Source organism: Eucyclogobius newberryi, unplaced genomic scaffold (genome assembly GCF_026437365.1).
Source record: "Eucyclogobius newberryi isolate DKJ021-1_F unplaced genomic scaffold, fEucNew1.0.hap1 SCAF_6, whole genome shotgun sequence".
In the NCBI taxonomy this organism is placed as follows: Eukaryota; Metazoa; Chordata; class Actinopteri; order Gobiiformes; family Gobiidae; genus Eucyclogobius; species Eucyclogobius newberryi.
Genome location: NW_027316278.1, coordinates 12,392,145 through 12,412,612, shown reverse-complemented (window position 1 = coordinate 12,412,612; position 20,468 = coordinate 12,392,145). Strand labels below are relative to the sequence as shown.

General features: G+C 43.4%; 3 protein-coding genes across 3 annotated transcripts in view; all 3 read left to right on the top strand.

Moving 5' to 3' along the window:
- sema4c (sema domain, immunoglobulin domain (Ig), transmembrane domain (TM) and short cytoplasmic domain, (semaphorin) 4C) overlaps positions 1–1,932 on the top strand; it is an 87,335-nt gene extending 85,403 nt beyond the window's left edge. Inside the window, exon 15 of the mRNA XM_072432794.1 lies at positions 671–1,932. The gene's annotated coding sequence lies outside the window, so the exon portion shown is untranslated. The remainder of the gene's footprint in view (positions 1–670) is intronic.
- Positions 1–20,468, top strand: part of ap3m2 (adaptor related protein complex 3 subunit mu 2) — a 259,737-nt gene that overhangs the window by 159,503 nt on the left and 79,766 nt on the right. The gene's annotated exons all lie outside the window — the stretch shown is intronic.
- Positions 3,430–19,344, top strand: cdca2 (cell division cycle associated 2). Its single transcript, XM_072433859.1, has 15 exons — positions 3,430–3,580; positions 4,017–4,188; positions 4,276–4,412; positions 7,096–7,234; positions 10,509–10,669; positions 10,827–10,964; positions 11,161–11,290; positions 12,037–12,359; positions 12,434–12,482; positions 12,601–12,672; positions 13,425–13,594; positions 13,723–13,776; positions 14,035–14,106; positions 17,317–17,470; positions 18,136–19,344. Exons 2-15 carry the CDS (start codon positions 4,017–4,019, stop codon positions 18,921–18,923), a joined length of 2,559 nt encoding a protein of 852 aa, XP_072289960.1. The 5' UTR covers positions 3,430–3,580; the 3' UTR covers positions 18,924–19,344.

Below are 20,468 nucleotides of genomic sequence, written 5' to 3'. Positions count from 1 at the left end.
AGCTGTCCTTTTGTATGAAACGTGTGCAGCAAAGTAAGTCAAAAATCAGCCTTGATCCGCCCATATTAAGGAAAATACTATAAAGACTATAATTTGTGTATCCAAAAAGCTGCTCAAACGAAAGATTCAAAACATTATATCGAAATTCAGTAGGTTCACATTTAGAAGGTCAATAAAGAAAAGCACGAATAAGCGAATTGCAGTTGTGGAAGATGTTTTAGCAGTTGTTTTGGTGATAGTGCCAGTTATAGAAGTATCTGGATGTAATTGACTCAAGGCCGTATTGTGTATATCAATGTCAAGCCATGACCTAAGATGAATAGTAAGTTAACGCACTCAGAAACGAGGAGAAACTCTGCGCAGAAAGACCTGGAATTGAACCCTGAACCTTCAGTGTCAGCCATTGTTAGAGCCTATAACAGGTGAATAGAGAATACCCTAAAATGTGCCGCTGTTGTCTTTCTAATTATAACTTTTGGCCAACTTTTTTGAGCTTCAACACCTGCCCAAGTGATATACAAAAAAAGCCCTCTGAAGTAGCCCAAATTTTGACTTTGTTTGACTTTGAAAACGTTTGAACAGTGTCTGCACCGTGTCCTTTTATGGTGTTTTATCTATTTTGCGCTAACCTCTGTGTCTTGTTTGTCCTCTGATGTTCTCTGTCCATCAGGGGTTTGGCTTTCTGGGACCAGAGGGGGAAAAAGGAATGACTGGAGAGGACACGAATACCCCTCCCCACGTGTACAGAGCACCACCGGGATGTCGAAAATGAAGATAATAAAGGTTGAACGGAGAGGCATTTGGCCCGACAGCAGCGCCGCCTAGTGTTGCATGATCCTCTGCAAGTTCATCTTTGATATGATCACCTTTGTAGACATTGTGCATCATTTTTGACCCATCATTTTTGGACTTTTCAAGCGCTAAAATGGTGAAATGTAACGCTCTCTTCAGTGACATTAAAAGAAAAAGAAAAAAAACAGAACGACATTCGGATTCAAAGGTTGTACAGGATTTCACGGCAGCATTTCAGCCTCTTCACCTTTCGGATAAGCCAAAGTGGACTGCAGTTGCTTTTCATATTGTTATAAAACTGTTTTTACCCCCCAAGATTAATATTTGAGTCTTAAATCCGTCCTTTTGCTATATTAATCAGGCAAAATTGCATGACCACTTGACCAGATTTTGTTCTGAATGTGCTCAAACCCCCGTTGTTCAGCAATCTCTTAATGATCAAACGTCACTCTTTTTACATTTCAAAAATACAACTGGTTTTCCCAATTTTTTATTTAATGAAGGTTGGATCTGTCAGTGATCATGACACAATGCCTGATGGATGTAAGCAGTTTTTCCTTTTGCTAAAATTGGTGTCGTACAAAATGTAAATGAGATTGTTTGACTAATGCTTCCGTTTTGCTACTTATTACTTAATGATTTATTTATTTAAAGATGCAAATTTGACCAAAACAAAATAAAATGTTCCCTTACCAGTCCCACCAAACCACCAAATGATTCGCTCTAGAATGTGTCCCTTCCTCCGTTCACTCTCCTCAAGCTGGTAGTTTTAGCCGTAACTTTTATTTACACTGGTACTTTTCTTTTTAGAGCTAGAATACGTCTTTCATTTGTTATATAATATGTTGCAAACACAGACGTGCTTGAAAAAAAAGCTTCTGTGATGTAAAACTCTCCCATTCCTTTGCATCTTACGAACCATTTGCTCACACTGTAACTTTGCTATTCAGTTTCTTAAAACACGACTAGTATTATATTATCCCTATTTTATGTTGCCTGAGTTTTGCTTGTTCTTGATATTTTGTTTTAAAGTAACTTATTTCACTTGTACAAACATGTTGATATTTATTACCATTGTACATATGTCCTTATTTTTTATATGTGTAAATATACACAAATAAAAATAGAGATATACTCCTGTGTGTCGAATTCACTTTTCAAGTCATCAATGTATATTATATTTTTACACATACACACGTTTGAAAAGGAATGTGCTGGAAAACTTAAGATTGAACTGAACGTGCTTTGCAAAGTTATGAAGCAGCTACAAGGATTAAGAACGTACTCATCAACCTCTATGATTGTGGTTTACAATTAAGTTATAAATGTTCACACGCCACTGCTCGTGTGCCTGTCCCAAGCCCAGATAATGGTCAAATCCATATGTAGATCTGGGAAATCCAGAAGGTCAATTATAAATGTTTAAAATGCAATGATTAGTCTTAATAAAGTAATTCACTCTTCACCATCACAGATTATTTAACAAAATGACGTTTCTTCAAATCCTAGAACGGTATCATTGGTGCTGAATGAGACGCATAAACACATACAGTATTCTTCTATATAACTTGTGATATTTTCAGAAAGGTCTCATTTTTGACAGGTTTTCCCACAGACACAGGAGGAATCAGTGGTGTGTGTCAGGGGCCCACATCTTCTCTGTGCTTCTTCTCTGCTGCACAACAGTCAAGCTTGTGTAGTTACTTTGAGTGCTGCCTGATGCAGACAGCCCCAGCTGCACACAGCCTCCTCAAAGTTACATCTGATCTCAGTGTACTCAGCTGCACTCACTGAGAACTGACTCCATGTTTTTGTATGAGGCTGGATACAGAATGACTTGGCCCATATTGCACACCACAAGGATTATCATGATGCCTATATAGTGGGTGATGTATGGGGCGATATGTAATGGATTAGGCATAATTGCATGGAAATCCAGAATTATAGCGCTCTGTTTTTATATAAGAATTGAAGAAGTGTGTATTCTGGATCCCAGGTAAATACAAAGAAATGTCATGACACTCTCAGGTTAGATAAATGTGAAACCAAGATGCTTCTTCACCAAATGTATTGTGGACTGACTGCACTGCAAGGCTTATTACCCAAAAAGGTACCATATATCAAGTTATTAGGGCCTATCTCTTGTAGCATAGATACAGATGATATTTCTGGGGAGCTGGCTTGTCAAGGGCAAATAAAAGCTGAAAATAGAGAAAGCTGCTTTGAATCTCCAGCTGTGGCAACAACCATCACTCACGGTAAAAGCAAATGGACAAAAAAAAGCAAATGGTGACGAATGAACTGTCACCCGCAGAAAGCTAATCTCCAAAACGCAATAGACTTTGAAAAAATGAAACGTTAACTCTTACTAAAGATGTTTCATTGAAATGGAAGCGTGCCGGACCTAGACACGTGACTTATGTCCTGCTTCTCTATTGGACAATTCATATTAAACTAGTTCCGGTCTACGGAAAATAGTGCCCAACAATACCTTTATTTTCCGTATATTCTAGTTTTAGTTTATTTTACTTTTGAATCTTTGTTACCCTATAATAAGAATCACGTATTATTTCCCCTAAAATGTTACGATTATGTTTTTAATGTCGCTCTAGTGGCGGAGGGATATCAGCTGCTCTGCGGCTCTCATGGTGGTGGGGATTTTGAACCGGCGGCTTCGTTTGTTGACGTTTTTTACTCTTGGTTTTATGGCATTTTTGCAATATTTGAGTGTATGTTTTTAATCCACAAGTAGATAAACATCACGGGTGTCTCACGGTTACTTTACAAAGTAAGTATGTGTACATTGCCTCGCTAAATGCTGCTGCCGTTTTGCCGTAGTTTTAGCCATTCATAAATATGCTAATAATACGAGCTAACTAGGCCTGGATGTTTTGTACTGTAACTATGAAGCGTTTCTATCGTTTTTTTGAAACTATTGAAAGCTATAATAAAACCATGTACACACATATATTTCAGCCTGGATCATAAAACATGCAAACCGATGTTGTTGCCCTGTTTCTGTCAGCAAATGACAATGTTCTGGAGGAATAAATGGTCTGACATTGTCTAAATGAACTGGAATTGTGTCTTATTTTACCCCTGAAAATGCATTTAAAGACCTGAATCCTATGCAAATATAAAGTATGTCAATGTATGTAAGACACAGAAGATTTTGTAATTGCCAGTGCCATTTCATTTAAAATTGTCATGATTTTTTTTTGCAGATGTCAACTATTGAGATGGAGTCCACTGTCCCTGAAGAGGATCAGAAGAACTCCTCCAGTGTTTTAACAGATATTTCTACTCCCACAAACTTTGCAGAGAGGACCGCAGCCGATTTTGGTATTTCTGTACAAAGCTTTCTCCCAGCATCACTGCCCTCTTCAAACCGCAAAGGTAGTGTGACATTCTTTTGTGAAACTCTGAAGAGGATGTACATTTAACTTGCCTTACCACGTGTTTCTTCATTCTTTGTCGTTCCAGAAAAGTCACGTCTAGCGCAATTAAAATCAAGGAGACGGTCTGGCGTCGGTGTCCGCGGCTCACCTGAAACCAACTCTCTCATTCGATTCATAGCACAGCAAAGAATGAAGACTCCGCCGGCTCGAGGCCCTCCTGAGGTGACTGTCGTTATAAACATGGGACTTGTGGAGAGAATTGGCAAGAATTGTGACTATATCAGACTATAGAAAATAGTTGTGCTTTGATAATATAGTCAAAGAATGAAGTCTGCACAGCTAAATTGGCTCCCAAGAGTATTATCGTGCTCCATAATTGAGCACTCCTGGCGCTCTATATAGGACTGCATGTCACATGATATATATATATATATATATATATATATAATATTTTCAGAGATATCAGTATATTTTCATCAATGTTATAATACAGTATAAGCATCAGATTAAGAAGTCTTCATAGAATACTGTAACATTTAAATACGATGTTTATGTATGTTCGCTAATCTGAAAGTGCTGGCAAAAAAAGTTGCCACAGCTTAATTAAAATACAATGTAAATAGGAAAAATGTTAGTCGAACAGGGAAAACAAGCAAAACGACTGCAGAGGAGGTACAGACTGATATAGAACACAAACACTGGAGTATTGATGCCCATATTGGAACATTCACAAAAATGGTTCCAAGTCAAAATCTTCATCAAGTCCTTTGGGGCTTAAGATGTATGTCTGATTTCTGTAACTATTGTATATAGAGCCAGGTGTGCTTGGCCTTTATGTCTGATGCTGATGCCCGAAACTCACTTGTGGTGCACTATACTACATTTATAATAATGATTTAGCTGTGCAGACCTAATTCTTTGACTATTTTGTTACTTTCCATAGTCTTGCGCGCTACAGACTTTGGATGGCCATGTCTCTCTTCAGAAGTACTTTGATAATAGCACAGTAGTTGTTATCTGGACAAAACAGACTCTAAAACACACACAAAAAGACCTTTTTAGAACAGAGACAGCGGCATTATTAAATCTGAATGTCAAAGAAGAAGTAAGCATTTCTGATTATCATCAATAATATGCTTTTGTAAATATTCATCTAGAAGCCATATTTCCACCATTCCTTTGTCGATGATATAGTTTAAAACGCCTTAATTTAAAATGGAGATGATGGTTTGACTAGTCCACTACTACAATAATCGTTATTTGAAGCCGTAGTAGAACTTATTATCCCTGGTTTGAAATAAGCCATGTTTTCAGTTATTCATCAGCGAGCTGAAGCTGCAGTGTATGGATCAATGCACTAACTCGCTCCGGGTTCATTCTCTGCTATCAATATTTAAGGCTCGCCATATGGCACTGCAATATTTGGCTTTCCATTTCCCCTTTTCAGCTGCCAATAATCGCGCACAGATTGAGCTGCATTTATAGGCTCATGGCAAAGCTCTAAATTATGTTTATTCAAAACGCTCATTATTTCAGCACCATTTATCGCTTCATGCTGAGAGGAAAAGTGATACCATAATATTTGTGGACCGGCAGACAAAACAGGCACTGACAGCGTTTTTGGTAATCAGATTTTTGACTACAATGGTTAGAATGGAAATGTCACAATGGAATCTGTCAAAACCCAATTATCCGCACAGATTTTACAGCTTTTCATTAATAAGACATCTCTTTGAAAGCCAATTCTGAAATAAAATCCTCAACCAGAAATGAGAAACATTTTTGTCCCAGAATGTGCTTTATTCTGTGTATTTCCATTGCTCTTAAATCAGGTTAGTTATAACGTATTATCAATCAAGGTCATTATATCTTGGCACTTCATATAAAATACCACCACATTAGAAATATCTACGTTTTATTGCAGTGATAAAATCATTGTTTCGCTTTTAGACTTGAGTACATATACATATATAAGTACATATTAGATCATTCAGATTAGGGATGTCACTGTGTCAAATTTGAGAGTTAAGATTATTGTGAGAGAGGAAAAACACGATTTAACAATTATTTACTGGAAATGTGAGCAAACAACAGTGAAATGTTTCATTCTCTTTCATTCCCATTGTTTTACACCAGCTTAAAAGGTAAATCTGAAAAGAACAGCCAGATAAAAAAAAGTAGCATTTTAGATTGTTTTTAAGCTATAGATTGATTAAAATTCGATTAGATTTTGCTTCACACGCTTCAGGCCCAGATCATTGCCAGGTCTGCTCTGTTTACACACACACCCCTTCCCCATTTGTCCTGGCATTTTTACCAGGGACATTTCCAGATTTAAAAAAAATGCAGAGAAATCTTCTGGTTTCATTCACACGGGTCGCTGCTCTGGCTAAATGCAGGTAAATTCCCAGGTCAGACTGCATGTGTGAATGGGCCTAAAGTGACATTAATCAAAAGACTTAATTTTCTCCTGACAACGCCTCAAGAAACCCTAAATATAACTGTGAGATTTGTGCCTCTTTTGTTCAGATGATAAAAACCTCCCCCAAAATCATATCTCCACTGTTTACTGAACTACACGGCAATCTTCTTTGTTCACACTCCCTTATTACTATAGTAACTAAACATTTGATATTATATGAACGGCGAGGGGTGCCGTTTTCAGTTTAAATCACCTGAATTGGCACCTGCTGATTTTGTTGTACAGTACATCACAAAAGACTGAAAAAGACAAAGCCACTTCTGTGCAATTTAGCTCCACAAGGAAGAAATGTTGTCTCTTTTTGCGAGTACGATATGTGATAAAATTGCTGCCTTTGGGTGATGACACTTCCAAAGTTTGAAAAGTCAGCCACCTGTCGAGCTGCATCACATACGGTTTGAGTCTTTTTATTCACCTTTCCAGCCTGTCAGTAAGAGCCCGTTCCTGCCGCGGGTCACCTCCACGCTGAGGCAGAAGATAGCCTGCTTCCAGAGCCTGATGGGAGTGGAGGAGAGCGAGGACGCCACTGGAGGATGCATCACGACAAGAGACGGTCTGTCTGGTGAGAGCGCCGCACACTGCACCGGATGAATACGTCCACACGCCAGCAGGACCTCAGCAGCCGCACAAACTGTTATTATTTTGTGTTGAAACTGTAAAGTCTGTTGCCTCGGGTCACTAATAGGCGTGGCTCGGGTCAGGACAGAAACTCTGACGCCAGTGAATCGCGTAAGCCCCTCATTCACGGGGAACGAGCCGTGCCTCCAGCCCATAGGTTAGAGATGAGCGATTTTGACTTAATTTCCCCGCTCGCTCCAAACACACAGGAGCAGCAGAGCAGACATGGAGGTGGACAGACATGTTCTCTGTTAAGTTGTAAAATGATGCCTACACCTACTGTAGTTGTACGTCTTAGACTTTAGACTTTTTACTTTATTGTTGTTGTTGTTTTATGGCGGTTGGCATCCAATTGTTGCATTACCGCCAGACTTTATTCCTCAGACTTTTCGTAGTCCTCAGACTGTTGTTGTTGTTGTTGTTTTATGGCGGTTGGCATCCGAGTGTTGCATTACCGCCAGACTTTATTCCTCAGACGTTTCGTAGTCCTCAGACTCTGTCGTAGTCCGTAAAAGTACTCCTCCCATCGCTTTGGCGTTACAAAGCCCATGAGGTCATGATGTGTTTTTGTGACTAGAATAGTTGTTGTGTCAGAGACCAACCGGCTTTATTGTTGTTGTTGTTGTTGTTGTTTTATGGCGGTTGGCATCCGAGTGTTGCATTACCGCCAGACTTTATTCCTCAGACGTTTCGTAGTCCTCAGACTCTGTCGTAGTCCGTAAGAGTACTCCTCCCATCGCTTTGGCGTTACAAAGCCCATGAGGTCATGATGTGTTTTTGTGACTAGAATAGTTGTTGTGTCAGAGACCAACCGGCTTTATTCCAGGGAGACTCTTCTTCACCTTCCTCGCCCTCTTTGACGTTCGGTGCTTTGGAAGTACAAAGCCCATGAGATCCAGGGAGACTCTTCTTCACCTTCCTCGCCCTCTTTGACGTTCGGTGCTTTGGAAGTACAAAGCCCATGAGATCATGGGACGTCTTTGTCGTTTTATCCTTTAGAAGTCCTTCTTCCATCACTTTGGCGTTTCTAGGCCCATGAAGTCCAAGCGCGTTAGAACATCCTCTTGCTCCTCATCCTCGGCTCAGTCTCCAACACCCCCCACCTCTATAAACGTTTACCCAGCCCTGTGCTACATAAGTAAGCAACCACAGCCTGACACAAACCCTGTGACTGGATCGCCAGAACGTTCCGCAGATTGAACTCCCGCCCATTATTCCGAAACCACAAGGCCAACCCGGCCCTTTCCCTATCATAAGCCTCACAGCAAATCAGCACATGCTCGACAGTCTCTGGCACCCGACAGTGACCACACAGACCGGTCGGATGTTTGCCTATCCTACTCAGTGACCAATTGAGTCCAGTATGGCCAATCCTCATGCGGGCGAAGGCCCTTTCCTCCCACGCGTTCCTGCCCATAGACCCGCAAGGACCCACACTACCCTGTATGTGATAGAGATGCCGTCCAGTAACACAGTGGCTCCAAAATTCCTGCCAAAGGCCGACCACATGACTCTTGATAACAGGCTTGATTTCAGATTTGCTTAACTCAACCGCCACATCAATTGATGGCCGCCGAAGGGAACGTTTAGCCAGTGCATCAGCCATTTCGTTACCATCCACCCCCACATTAGCCATGCAAGCTAACATCAACAGGAGCCGGGACAAACTTCCACGGAGCTATAGCAGACAAAGCCACCGACGGGCTCACACGCAGATCACCAACCCCCGCAAGCCGCGCCTTCGCATTTCCTACCTGGCTGAAAATCATACCGCCAGCCTCACTCTGCCCCCCATCAACCCTGAGAAAGTCCCTCACCGGGTGAGAGCTCGTATGACCTTGCACATTCACCCAGTAAGCCAACAGAAGTTCTAGCTTTAGACTTCACTCTTTTAAACTACTTCTTCTATGGGGTTTTATGGCGGCTGGTATCCAAGTGTTACATTACCGCCAGACTTCTTCTTCTTTGGTGTTTTATGGCTTTACTCTTGGTAATTCCTTACCGCCAGGCTTTATCCTTTAGACTCCATTCTTCAGTTTAAAGCCCACGAGCTCAAAGCACATGAGTTCCTCTTCTTCCTCCTCCTCGGCACTCCACAGTGGCCGACATCCAAGAGCCACACCACCGCCTCCCTCCACAGCAGCTCGACACACCCCAACTCTATAAACGTCCACTTAGACTTCGAGGCCCGAGCGAGAGACAAGGAATGGCGGGCTGTTGGTTTTTGGTGACATCACATAAAGCACATGTCATCATTGTGGCCACTGTTCAGAATATGGCCGTGCACTACGCGGCTGGTATCCAAGTCTGGCGGTACAACATAGAGTCTGGCGGTAATGTAACACTTGGATACCAGCCGCCATAAAACACCAAAGAAGAAGAATCTAAGACGATATAACATCTTACGCCCAACGTCTAAGTCTCAGACGTACAACTGCAGTAGGTGGCGGCACTTGGATTCCAACCGCCATAAAACACCCAAAAAGATTACGCAGTCAAATTAATTGAAGTCGACTGCATAAAGAATGAAAAAGAATAAAGTCTAAAGAATAAAGTTGAAAACTGTAAATGCAGCCGCCATTGACAACAACAATAATTGAAGACGTCCAACTACAGAAGACGTTACAGCTACGGAAGACTTTACTGCCACAGAGGACGTTATTGCCACAGAGGACGTTATTGCCACAGAGGACGTTATTGCCACAGAGGACGTTATTGCCACAGAGGACGTCACTGCCACAGAGGACGTTACTGCCACAGAGGACGTCACTGCCACAGAGGACGTCACAGCCCCAGAGGAGGACGTCACAGCCCCAGAGGAGGACGTCACAGCCCCAGAGGAGGACGTCACAGCCCCAGAGGAGGACGTCACAGCCCCAGAGGAGGACGTCACAGCCCCAGAGGAGGACGTCACAGCCCCAGAGGAGGACGTCACAGCCCCAGAGGAGGACGTCACAGCCCCAGAGGAGGACGTCACAGCCCCAGAGGAGGACGTCACAGCCCCAGAGGAGGACGTCACAGCCCCAGAAGGTGGCAGTAAATGCACCTTTGCAGTTGGCTGACAAACACCATTGAAAGCCACTTGCAATGGCTTGTTGACATTCTATATGTAAATGTAGTGTCCTGTAAGTGGAGTTTGCTATTGTTAAGTCTTCTCAACATTAATGACAAATGATGGATTTTCCTGCAACATTATTAAAGTGTTTTTTCTTCTTCAGATGGACAAATCCTCGGTGCTGGTAAAGAAAACCACCCTCCCTCCGCGGCAGTCCCACCCAACAAGAAGAGGCGCCTGGGCCCCAGGCAATGCTGCGAGGGCGAGATTACAGACGACGAGCGACCTCCACCTCCACTCCACCCAAGCCTCGGCCAGCTGGAGGTATGGCACAGAATAAACCTGACTCTGAAGAGTTTAGCTGCTCACAAAGGTCCAGACTTTAGGGGACTTTTATCTTTTAACTTTATTCAATGTTTTGAGTCTTTTGAATTGAATTGAATTGAATTGAATTGAAGACATTTTGAATTTGTGTTTTCAGGAAGAAGACCCTTCTGTGAAAGATCAATCACTACAGTCCGATAAAACGGAGAAGGCTCAAGTGCTGGTCATTTCACCTCCGCTCACTGAAGGAGAACTGTGTCCAGACGCCCAGCTCTGGTGCTCAGAGAACCAGCAGGTCAGAGCCTTTCTGTTTTATACAATGGCATTATAGTAAAGCCAATACCACAGGCTGCAGAATTATGGACTGAAATCCAAAATATCAAGCCGATATTTGCACACATTTTAGCTACAAGTTGATGCTGGAGAGAAGAAAAGTATGTGTTGCTTTTGTTTGCACTGTCCAGTAGCACCGGGATCTTTTCTCTCTACAGGAGGTTGTTTCTGAACTCGTGAGAATCCACCAGCCGTGGCCCGATGTCTCCTCAGATGCTGCTGCAGCACAGCTGCCCCCCCACCCCCCCAGCCCCTCCATCTCCTCTCTGCTGGAGATGAAGGCCTCAGGTAGCTCTGGAGTTACAGGGCTATTCAGTCAGGACTGCTTTACTGTTGACATTAAAGGAATAATAGAGGATTTTTTGGTCGCATTTCCTCGTGGTGTGGACAGCCGAGTAGTTCTCCCACAGGTCAATCATTCCCTGCGTCCTACTGCACACCTGCAGCCTCTTTCCCAGGATTGCAGGACGTTTCCCAGGCTGCACATGCGTGGTTGATATGCGGGTGTGTGTTTAGCGAGTTCCTTCAGTGTACAGTACAAAAATGATGACAGTGTTCAAGAAGAGACGGAAATCTGCGGAGACGAGAGATGCAATGCGATCTGTCGCGCTCTTAAACAAACGCACGTGTAGCAGCGGGGCTGTTGCGTGCTTCCGCACGAGGTTTGATGGTAGGCAGCATCTTGGAAACAAGATGAGTTCTCAAATCGGTGTAAAATCCTCTATTATTCCTTTAATGTTGATGTTATATCTCAGTCATCCAGGAGTTTAACAGCTTTGTGACTGGACATCCCTGTGTCTAAGTGCATTCAGTCATGTTTGAGGACATTTACTATGAAATAATGTAATTTAAGCATGCTCAGGAATGTTTAATTTTAGAAAAATGTATAAATGCATTTAAGTTACTGATTATCTTAATTTTAGAAACATTTTGAAATTCTGCGCATATATTGCATTTAATTTTGGAACGTTACTAATTGAACCATATAAATCTGACGGCGAGTGCATTATCCTTGTTGGTAATTGTCTGTGCAGTGAACTCCCTCAGCAGCCCAACAGTCAGGAAAAAGAAGCAGGTGCGTTTTGGAGAGCCTCTCCCGCCGGAGCTGTTCGATAGGACCCTGCCTCCCAGCACTCCTCTGCAGAAGGGAGGCACTCCTGCTCGGGTACTCACACCCGGAGATGCCCTGAAGCTGCGCTCGCTGCTCAAGACGCCTCAAGGAGCCGACTCCCCCTCCACATGGCAGCATCCAGAACTCGGCAGCCCCTCGGTGTTCGCCTCTCCCACTCTGTGCATGCCCCGCTGCCAGAGGATGGCGACCTCAGAGGACGACCGTGAGGAGGACATGAGCGGGAAGGTGCTTGTGACGTTGAAATAAGTCTATCATTAATACTCGTGTGTAAGTTTTACATTGATTTTCTGTTTTTGTAGATTCCTTTCCCCATGGAGGAGATTGAAAATGAAGCCGCCATAGCTGAAGGTTTGCTGCAGTCGTTATTGTGATTTGGAATACAATTGTCAAATACTTTCTTGAGGATTTTCTGTACGGTACTCTTTCCTGCAGCGTTTTGTATCCTAATTGTTGTTGCTTTTTACAGAGTCTTTAAACGCTCGGCCGCTGAGTTGGGACACCGTTTTTAATGAGGACTCTCTTTGTCACAGTGAGACAGGTAAACTTTATTCAGATGAAATCCAGCTTCTCGTGTCTGTAGTCTCACCAGTGCAATTTCATTCAGTCCTCATTTAGATTGTATTATTAGAGGGGCATCCAAGTATTGTTTTATTGGAAACGTACAGTCAAAAGTCAAATAAAAGCTCACCCGTGACATTATTTTAACACAAACCTTTTAAAATACCCCATCAGATCTAAATGTTAATGTTTTAAGTATTTAAAAAAAAAAAAAAAGCAACCATTTTGAATTTCCAGGTAAGAATTTTCAGGTTGCTTTTCTATTCCAAAAAAAGGGAAACAAATGCTCTTTATTAGCCTCAAAATGTAGCTTACGGTTTCTGGTAAAGTACGTAATATATCTGTAGACAAAGAAAAACGGCTGCGTAGTCGACATCTCTTAAGTATTTGTCCAGTCAAACTTAAATATCTTGATTTTTGTCTCCATCACAAATGCAAAGTGTCATCATAATCTCCTATTTAATAAGAAAAACATGTAAATGTGTTAAAACAAGACTCTGATACCACTCGCAGTGGTTTTCATTTGCCAAAATGTGATTTTCATATGCTTTGTGATATTCTGCTGTCTGTTAAAATCATTTTATGCTCCACTTCACTTTCGCCTCTACAGAATGCACTTGTCAACAAACTTTTAAAAGGCCTATACTTCACTTTTATATCCGTGTACAGTCTATATATTCAGCACTGTGCTTGCTGAACTTGTAACTTTTTATTCTTTTTTTTTTTTGACAGAATGTGAAACTTATGCGGTGGAAATCGTCTCCCCGATGGACAGCCTGCCTCATGAGCCACTGCAGGAGGAGCAGGAGCGGCAGGAGGAGCAGGAGCGGCCTCAGACAGACACTACAGCTCCAGCGGATGGCACCATCACCACCACCAGCAGCAGCAGAAGAAGGGGAAAGGTCTGTTTTCCCTCCTGTGTCGCTCACGTCTATTCTGTTTTTACATCACACTATCTTCTGCCTTCATAGAACTCCACCATTATTACAACCAAATCAACCATTCCACTTCACGCTTCTCTTTTTCTCAGGCGGCACAAGACTCTGCAGAAGCTCCAACTCGCTGCGGCAGTCGCAAGAGAAAGGTCTTTCCATCTCCACAAATCGCTCTCATCTGTCTTTGCTTGCTTTCATTTCACCAGAAGGGATAGTCTCTTCTTTCTTTTCTTTTTTTCTTTTTGTTCTTTTTTAATAAGTGCAGGGTTTACAGCGCGTTCCGTCTAATGCGTCGCTTAATTTGTCCGGTTCCGAGCGTAATCGCGTCTGTGATTTGCACATTTGTACGAGAGGCAGAGAGTGTTTTTGGTTCTAATACAGTCTCCCTGTTCCCTGTGCCGGCGCAGCTGCCAGAGGAGAGTGAACCAGTGAAGAGGTCGTCACGCTCCGCCGCCAAGACGGCCTCGGGGAAGATGAAGGTGAGCCGCTGATCCCGCGTTTTCATTTCATTTTTGCACCACTTCAGGAGCTGCTGCCGCTTCTTACTCAGCTCATGGCTGACGGCTGCTCTGAATACAACTCCTTTTGCCCCGACAAGAGCCTGAGAGATTTAATGCCAATAAAGCATCGCCGCAAAACCTTTCTCGCTAAGTATTTTTATACCTGCATTACCAGCTTGTGGGGATGGGACAATAAACAATAATATCGTTCATCACAATAGACAATAATCATTTGTGGTTAGGGATGCCACGATATCACATTTTAATGTCGCGGTTTAACGATTCTTCACTATTATTGAGACTGTGACCAAACAACAGTGAAATCTTTCATTGTCTTTAATTGCCGTGGACTAACATGTTGCAATTCTTCAAGTTTGTGACCGGCTTTGTGAAATTGAACTTTCTGAAAGACAAAATAAAGTTAAATGTGAAAAAAGTATGAATAAACTAAAGTTCTTTGCGGTCTATTTTTTTTAGGCTGAATATTGAACATGCTTAATTTAGCTTCTAAAATTGTCACGATTATTAGTTTTTGGTTCTTACAATTATTTTGTGAATTGGATTATCACAATTATTGATTAACCGAATAGTCATGACATGGTACATTTTACCACGTCCTGCAGAAAAAAAGCATGCCCATATCATTATATTTATGATAGTTAATATTACGTTTTTTTATTGTGATGATCGTCAGTTGCAATTATTTTTGCCATTATATTTGTGACGCATCATTTCAATATCATTCCATGCCCAACTGCTTAATTAAAGTACATCTAGAAGTAGAAGATTTTACAAACAAGCCGAGGACAATTCATCCACCACAATCCACATGCATAAAGTCACAGCACAATTAGGGCAGGGCAATTTAGAGGAGGAAATTTCAATGTTATTTGGGTTAAATGGCCAGTGTAAGTTATGCGCATGAAATCATTGCTAAAAGGATGAGACCAAACAAAATCCCTTTTTTGATATATCGCTCACCCCTAAGCACAATAAAAAAAACACAAAACAAACTTAATAAGTTTTAAATGATTTTTAACAGAGAAAAATGTAGATAAAATTATTTCAATTATAAGCGTGACTGAAGCTCCATGTTTCGTCCTCACTCAAATGGTAATTAAAAATAATTTAATACATTTTTTATTAAATAATTATAACCTGTCAATTTTGAGAAAACATTCAGTTGCATGTAACTATGGCTGATGGTCAAGACAATTATGTTTTTGTTATGTGTAACTAAGTGCTATTCAAAACTAAAAATGGTCATATTTGTCGTCATTGCCTCAAGTCCCAAACTGATCATTGACATTATGTAACTACTTTATCTCAATTTGTTCAACTTTTTCCATTAACTGCAATTACCATTACATTTACTTTACAAGCTACTTTATAAAAGAGAAGAGTGTAAAGAAAATCCTTTCAGACATATGCACCTCAGTCCTGACTCTGGCACCAGCAGGAGGCCGGTCCATGTTTGGTCCTGACTCTGGCACCAGCAGGAGGCCGGTCCATGTTTAGTCCTGACTCTGGGCACCAGCAGGAGGCCGGTCCATGTTTAGTCCTGACTTTGGCACCAGCAGGAGGCCGGTCCATGTTTAGTCCTGACTCTGGGCACCAGCAGGAGGCCGGTCCATGTTTAGTCCTGACTCTGGCACCAGCAGGAGGCCGGTCCATGTTTAGTCCTGACTCTAGGCACCAGCAGGAGGCCGGTCCATGTTTAGTCCTGACTCTGGGCACCAGCAGGAGGCCGGTCCATGTTTAGTCCTGACTCTGGCACCAGCAGGAGGCCGGTCCATGTTTAGTCCTGACTCTAGGCACCAGCAGGAGGCCGGTCCATGTTTAGTCCTGACTCTGGCACCAGCAGGAGGCCGGTCCATGTTTAGTCCTGACTCTGGGCACCAGCAGGAGGCCGGCCCATGTTTAGTCCTGACTCTGGGCACCAGCAGGAGGCCGGCCCATGTTTAGTCCTGACTCTGGCACCAGCAGGAGGCCGGTCCATGTTTAGTCCTGACTCTGGGCACCAGCAGGAGGCCGGTCCATGTTTAGTCCTGACTCTGGCACCAGCAGGAGGCCGGTCCATGTTTAGTCCTGACTCTGGCACCAGCAGAGGCTGGTCCATGTTTAGTCCTGACTCTGGCACCAGCAGGAGGCCGGTCCATGTTTAGTCCTGACTCTGGCACCAGCAGGAGGCCGGTCCATGTTTAGTCCTGACTCTGGCACCAGCAGGAGGCCGGTCCATGTTTAGTCCTGACTCTGGCACCAGCAGGAGGCTGGTCCATGTTTAGTCCTGACTCTGGCACCAGCAGGAGGCCGGTCCCTGAGGTCCTCAGAGTCCGAGATGGTTCATATGGCACTAACATGTCCAAGATGTACTTTGGTGCTAGGCCATGGAGAGACTTGTACACAAGCAAAGCTGCTTTAAAGTCTATTCTCTGAGCCACAGGAGCCAGTGCAGAGACCTGAGCACAGGACTAATGTGATCATACTTCCTGGTTCTAGTCAGGACCCGAGCAGCAGCGTTCTGGATGTACTGCAGCTGTTTTACAACTCGTTTGGAGAGGCCAGTGAGCAGGCAGAATGGAGATGCACCTCCACATCTATTACGTATCTATTATCTATTTTTTAAAAATCAATTGCTGCCACTTTTTTTCAAAATGAGCAGCAATGGCAACTGTCTGCTGTTTTTTAAAGAGTGATTATGGTTTGCTACTCGTCCACTCCCTCAGTTCCTCTGACGGTGAAACTGTCGTTGTTTATCGTCAGGATCTGTAAAGTCTACTGAAATACTCAGTTCAGGTAAAATAATCATCTCTCCTTTCTCGAACCAGGGTCTGAAGTCCACTGTCCTCAAAGGTGTGGTTAGAGGCTTTGAGACAGACGCACAGAAGACTCCTGAGCGGCTCTCATAACATCTCTATAAATATAAATTCATATAAAACTTGAGCTTTATTTTCGTCTCTCTGATGCGTCTGGAGAAGGTTCATTGCTTCCGGTAGGTTTTCATCAGGAGTGGTGCCAGGCGCCTATCAGTCGGTTAATGCTTCAGTAAATGCATTTATTTTTATTACCCCCGGAAGGTAAATCCATTTTCCAGAAGCCACAATGCATTTGAAAAATTCTGACACGCTTGCTTCAACCGTCAGTCTAATTGAGCCGCATTTTCCCACATGAGAGTTATTGTTTTGACAGGCGAGCGCAGCACCGCGTCGGTGGAACAAGAACGTGGACCGCAGTCTGTACGGCTCCCGAGCGTACGCCTCCAAAAACCCCTCGCTGAGCCCCATCACGGAGAGGCGCTGCTTCAGGTTCGCCTCCACCGCAGAGGAACCAGAAGAGAACACAGGTACAGGTTTGTGCTCCTGTAACTCCCACTTAACTCCCACTGGGAAGATGGGAAGTGTTCTTAATGACCTATAATCGCACATTTTATCAACTGAAACGTACACACAAAACATGAAATACACTTGCTCTACTCGTGCTCCTAATAGATAAATAAATAAAATAAAATTAACACAACACAATAGAATAAAATAAAATAAAATCCTAAAACAATAATAGTTGTAAAGGTTATGATTGTCACAGTATAAAGCCAGTGGTAACAAAGAAATAAAAGTAATATGCGATTATATTTAGACCCATAGACTAGAGAGGCATAAAAAGTAGACCTAGTTGAGCCTAAATTAGTTTTCTGGACATAATGGGGGGGAGTATTAATAATTATCAAATAGCAAGGACAACACAGTTTTGATCTGAAACCTAAAAAATACTCTCATCATATTGAAAATGCATTTATTTTACATTTTATCCCCGCAAAAAAAGAGACTAGACCAGAGAAACAAATTGACATCCTAATAAAACTAAATTAAAGCACTCAAAGTCCACAGATAGCTTCTTCTTCTCCCCCCATCTGTAGTGAAAATATTTAAAGTATGTATCTTGTTTTTTCCCGCTCCATCGGCTTCGCCCTTTTGCCCTGACCATGTTTTGTCTCCTTCCTCTCGTGAACAGCCCCAAGCCAGGAGCCTCCGCCCGACCTCAGCTGTAATGGAAAACCAGTGGACGGTGACCCAGCGGTGCCACACACGGGCGACGCGGCGGCCCCACACGCCTCGAAAACTCCCCGAGCCTCGCCCCCGCTTCCCGCGGGCGTCGGAAAGCGCGGCGCACAAAGGAGCAGGAGGCGGTCAGGGTCAAAGGTCATGGGGCGAGCGCTGAAGGACAGAAAGGTTAGTGCTTACGGCGACGGCGGGCACGACGCGAGCGAGGAAAGCTGCGCGAAACTGGAGGACGCGACGACGAACCAAAATGTGGGTCAAAGCGATGGTGATTCCGGTGCTGTGAACGACGAGTCTGATTCACCTGTCGTTTTGGAAGAACCTCTGGGCTTTTCCACAGGTGAACATTTCAAACGGGCATTTGGAGAAGTCGAGCCGGGTCGGGAGAACGAACCAGACGGCAAAATGAGCCGCGAAGTTGAGCGAGGAGAAGGTGAAAGCGCCTCCCGGTCGAGGTCTGACGAGCCTGAAGACGAGGCAGCGACCTCGACCGCGTTTCTCCCGCCCTGGCACGACGACTTCAACTTCGAGGACGTGTTCAAGCCGGTCCCCAGCAGAGGGCAGCGCTCCGTCCGACGCAGCCTGAGGAACCAGAGCGTCGCGGATCAGGGCGGCACCGGAGGTTTGGCGTGGCTTCCCCGCGTCTCCCCAGAATCCATAAAAGAGTCCCGCAGGAGGACGAGGGGGCGACGGCTCAGCGCTGCCCTGCTCTCGCCGGCCCCCGAGGCGACCCAGCCATAATCGCACTATTTAAGCTCGGGGAAAAAAAGAGACGATCGTTTGTGAAGCCCTGCCCTGTGCTGCTGTCTCGTTTTTGTAATGAAATGCGTTTTCCAAAGAACGTTGCAGAAAATATCCGCCGCTTTTGTTCACCGTGAATTATTGTAAGCTGTAATTTGTAGCCGGTTTCTCCCTCCGGTGGTAACCAAGTGGGTCAATACGGCCCAATCATCTCTCCCGACCGCCTCCGAATCGATAGTCCTCCGCTCGGACTGATAATCACAGAGCATCTTCAGCCTTTCTCTCCACAAAGTCACTCCACCAAGCACTTCAACCGTCAATATTTTTCACTTTATGCAGAGATGAAAACGCTATCGGACGTTGTGCAGCTGTCGGGGCGCCCCGGATGTCGCTGGACTTTAATGGGAAAATAATGAAGGGAGATCTCGACATTATTGCCCTCGCGTCATTCTGCTGTTTTGCGGTTGCTTTCTCTGCAGGCGTTCAAAGTGGAATACTGTGCACTAGTTGAGTCGTTTGAGCTGTTCAATTCAAACATGGAATGGGTCAAATGTTTAAATTGTGATGATGAAGTTCTAATAAAACGTTTTATCTTTTGTTCATCAGCGGGAAATGATCTTGCTGCGGTAGTTTGAACTCGTTACAACACAAAGTTTCGTTTGTCCACATACTGTATTTTCCAGAGTATAAGTCGCACCGGAGTATAAGTTGCACCAGCCAAAAAAATGCATAATAGAGAAGAAAAAACATATTTAAGTCGGACTGGAGTATGAAATGCGGTTGAAAGTGTGAAAATAACAATATCATTTATAAGTCGCTCCGGAGTATAAGTATAAGTCGCACTCCGATCAAAACTATGAAAAAAGGCGTGACTTGTAGTCCGGAAAATACGGTAATTTAACTTTTCTACACTATTGGGTTTTGTTTTTTTGGTTAATACGCCAGGACAATATCTAAAAGACGGCCACAAATCTCATAACATGTTTTGTGATTTTAATAAAAAGTTTTATTTTGTAGAAAAGCCCGTCTTTGGATGACCTTTTTTGGGGCGTGTGATGCACTGCCACGCCTTTGCCACACTCCTTGATACTCATTACTTTTGTTGCTGCTGCTGCTGCTGTGGATGGACCAATCATTCAATGAAATGGCATTCGTTTTAAAGTCATGATTTATATTAATTTGGCTTCGGTCCTGGTCATAAAACGCAGTCAAATGCATTGTCCCGGCCAGTGTTGTGCCTTGAACGCGTTCATTGAACGAAAGTTCATGAACGCGTTCATAATTTTGGTGAACGTGAACTGAACGAACGGTATTACTGCTGACGAACGATACTGTGAACACGTTTATTCTGGTGTCTGTGAACGACATGTTCGTTCTTATTTTCGTTCAATAAAGTGTCAGATTTCTAGAGGCGAAAAACACCGTTATGTTGCCCAATAGAGCCTCTGTCTGGAGAGTGAGAGCTCCAGTTGTAGAGGCGATAGATCGCGGAGGCAGAGATTTCAAGTGTCGCACCGCACTGCGCATGCGCATCAAAACAAAAAG

Bases quoted from the DNA above. Each gene is read 5' to 3' on its own strand.
- cdca2 (XM_072433859.1), top strand. From the start codon at position 4,017: ATGTCAACTATTGAGATGGAGTCCACTGTCCCTGAAGAGGATCAGAAG. The intron at 12,360-12,433 runs GTGCTTGTGACG...CTGTTTTTGTAG, and splicing joins AGGAGGACATGAGCGGGAAG to ATTCCTTTCCCCATGGAGGA. The intron at 13,777-14,034 runs GTCTTTCCATCT...GTGCCGGCGCAG, and splicing joins GCGGCAGTCGCAAGAGAAAG to CTGCCAGAGGAGAGTGAACC.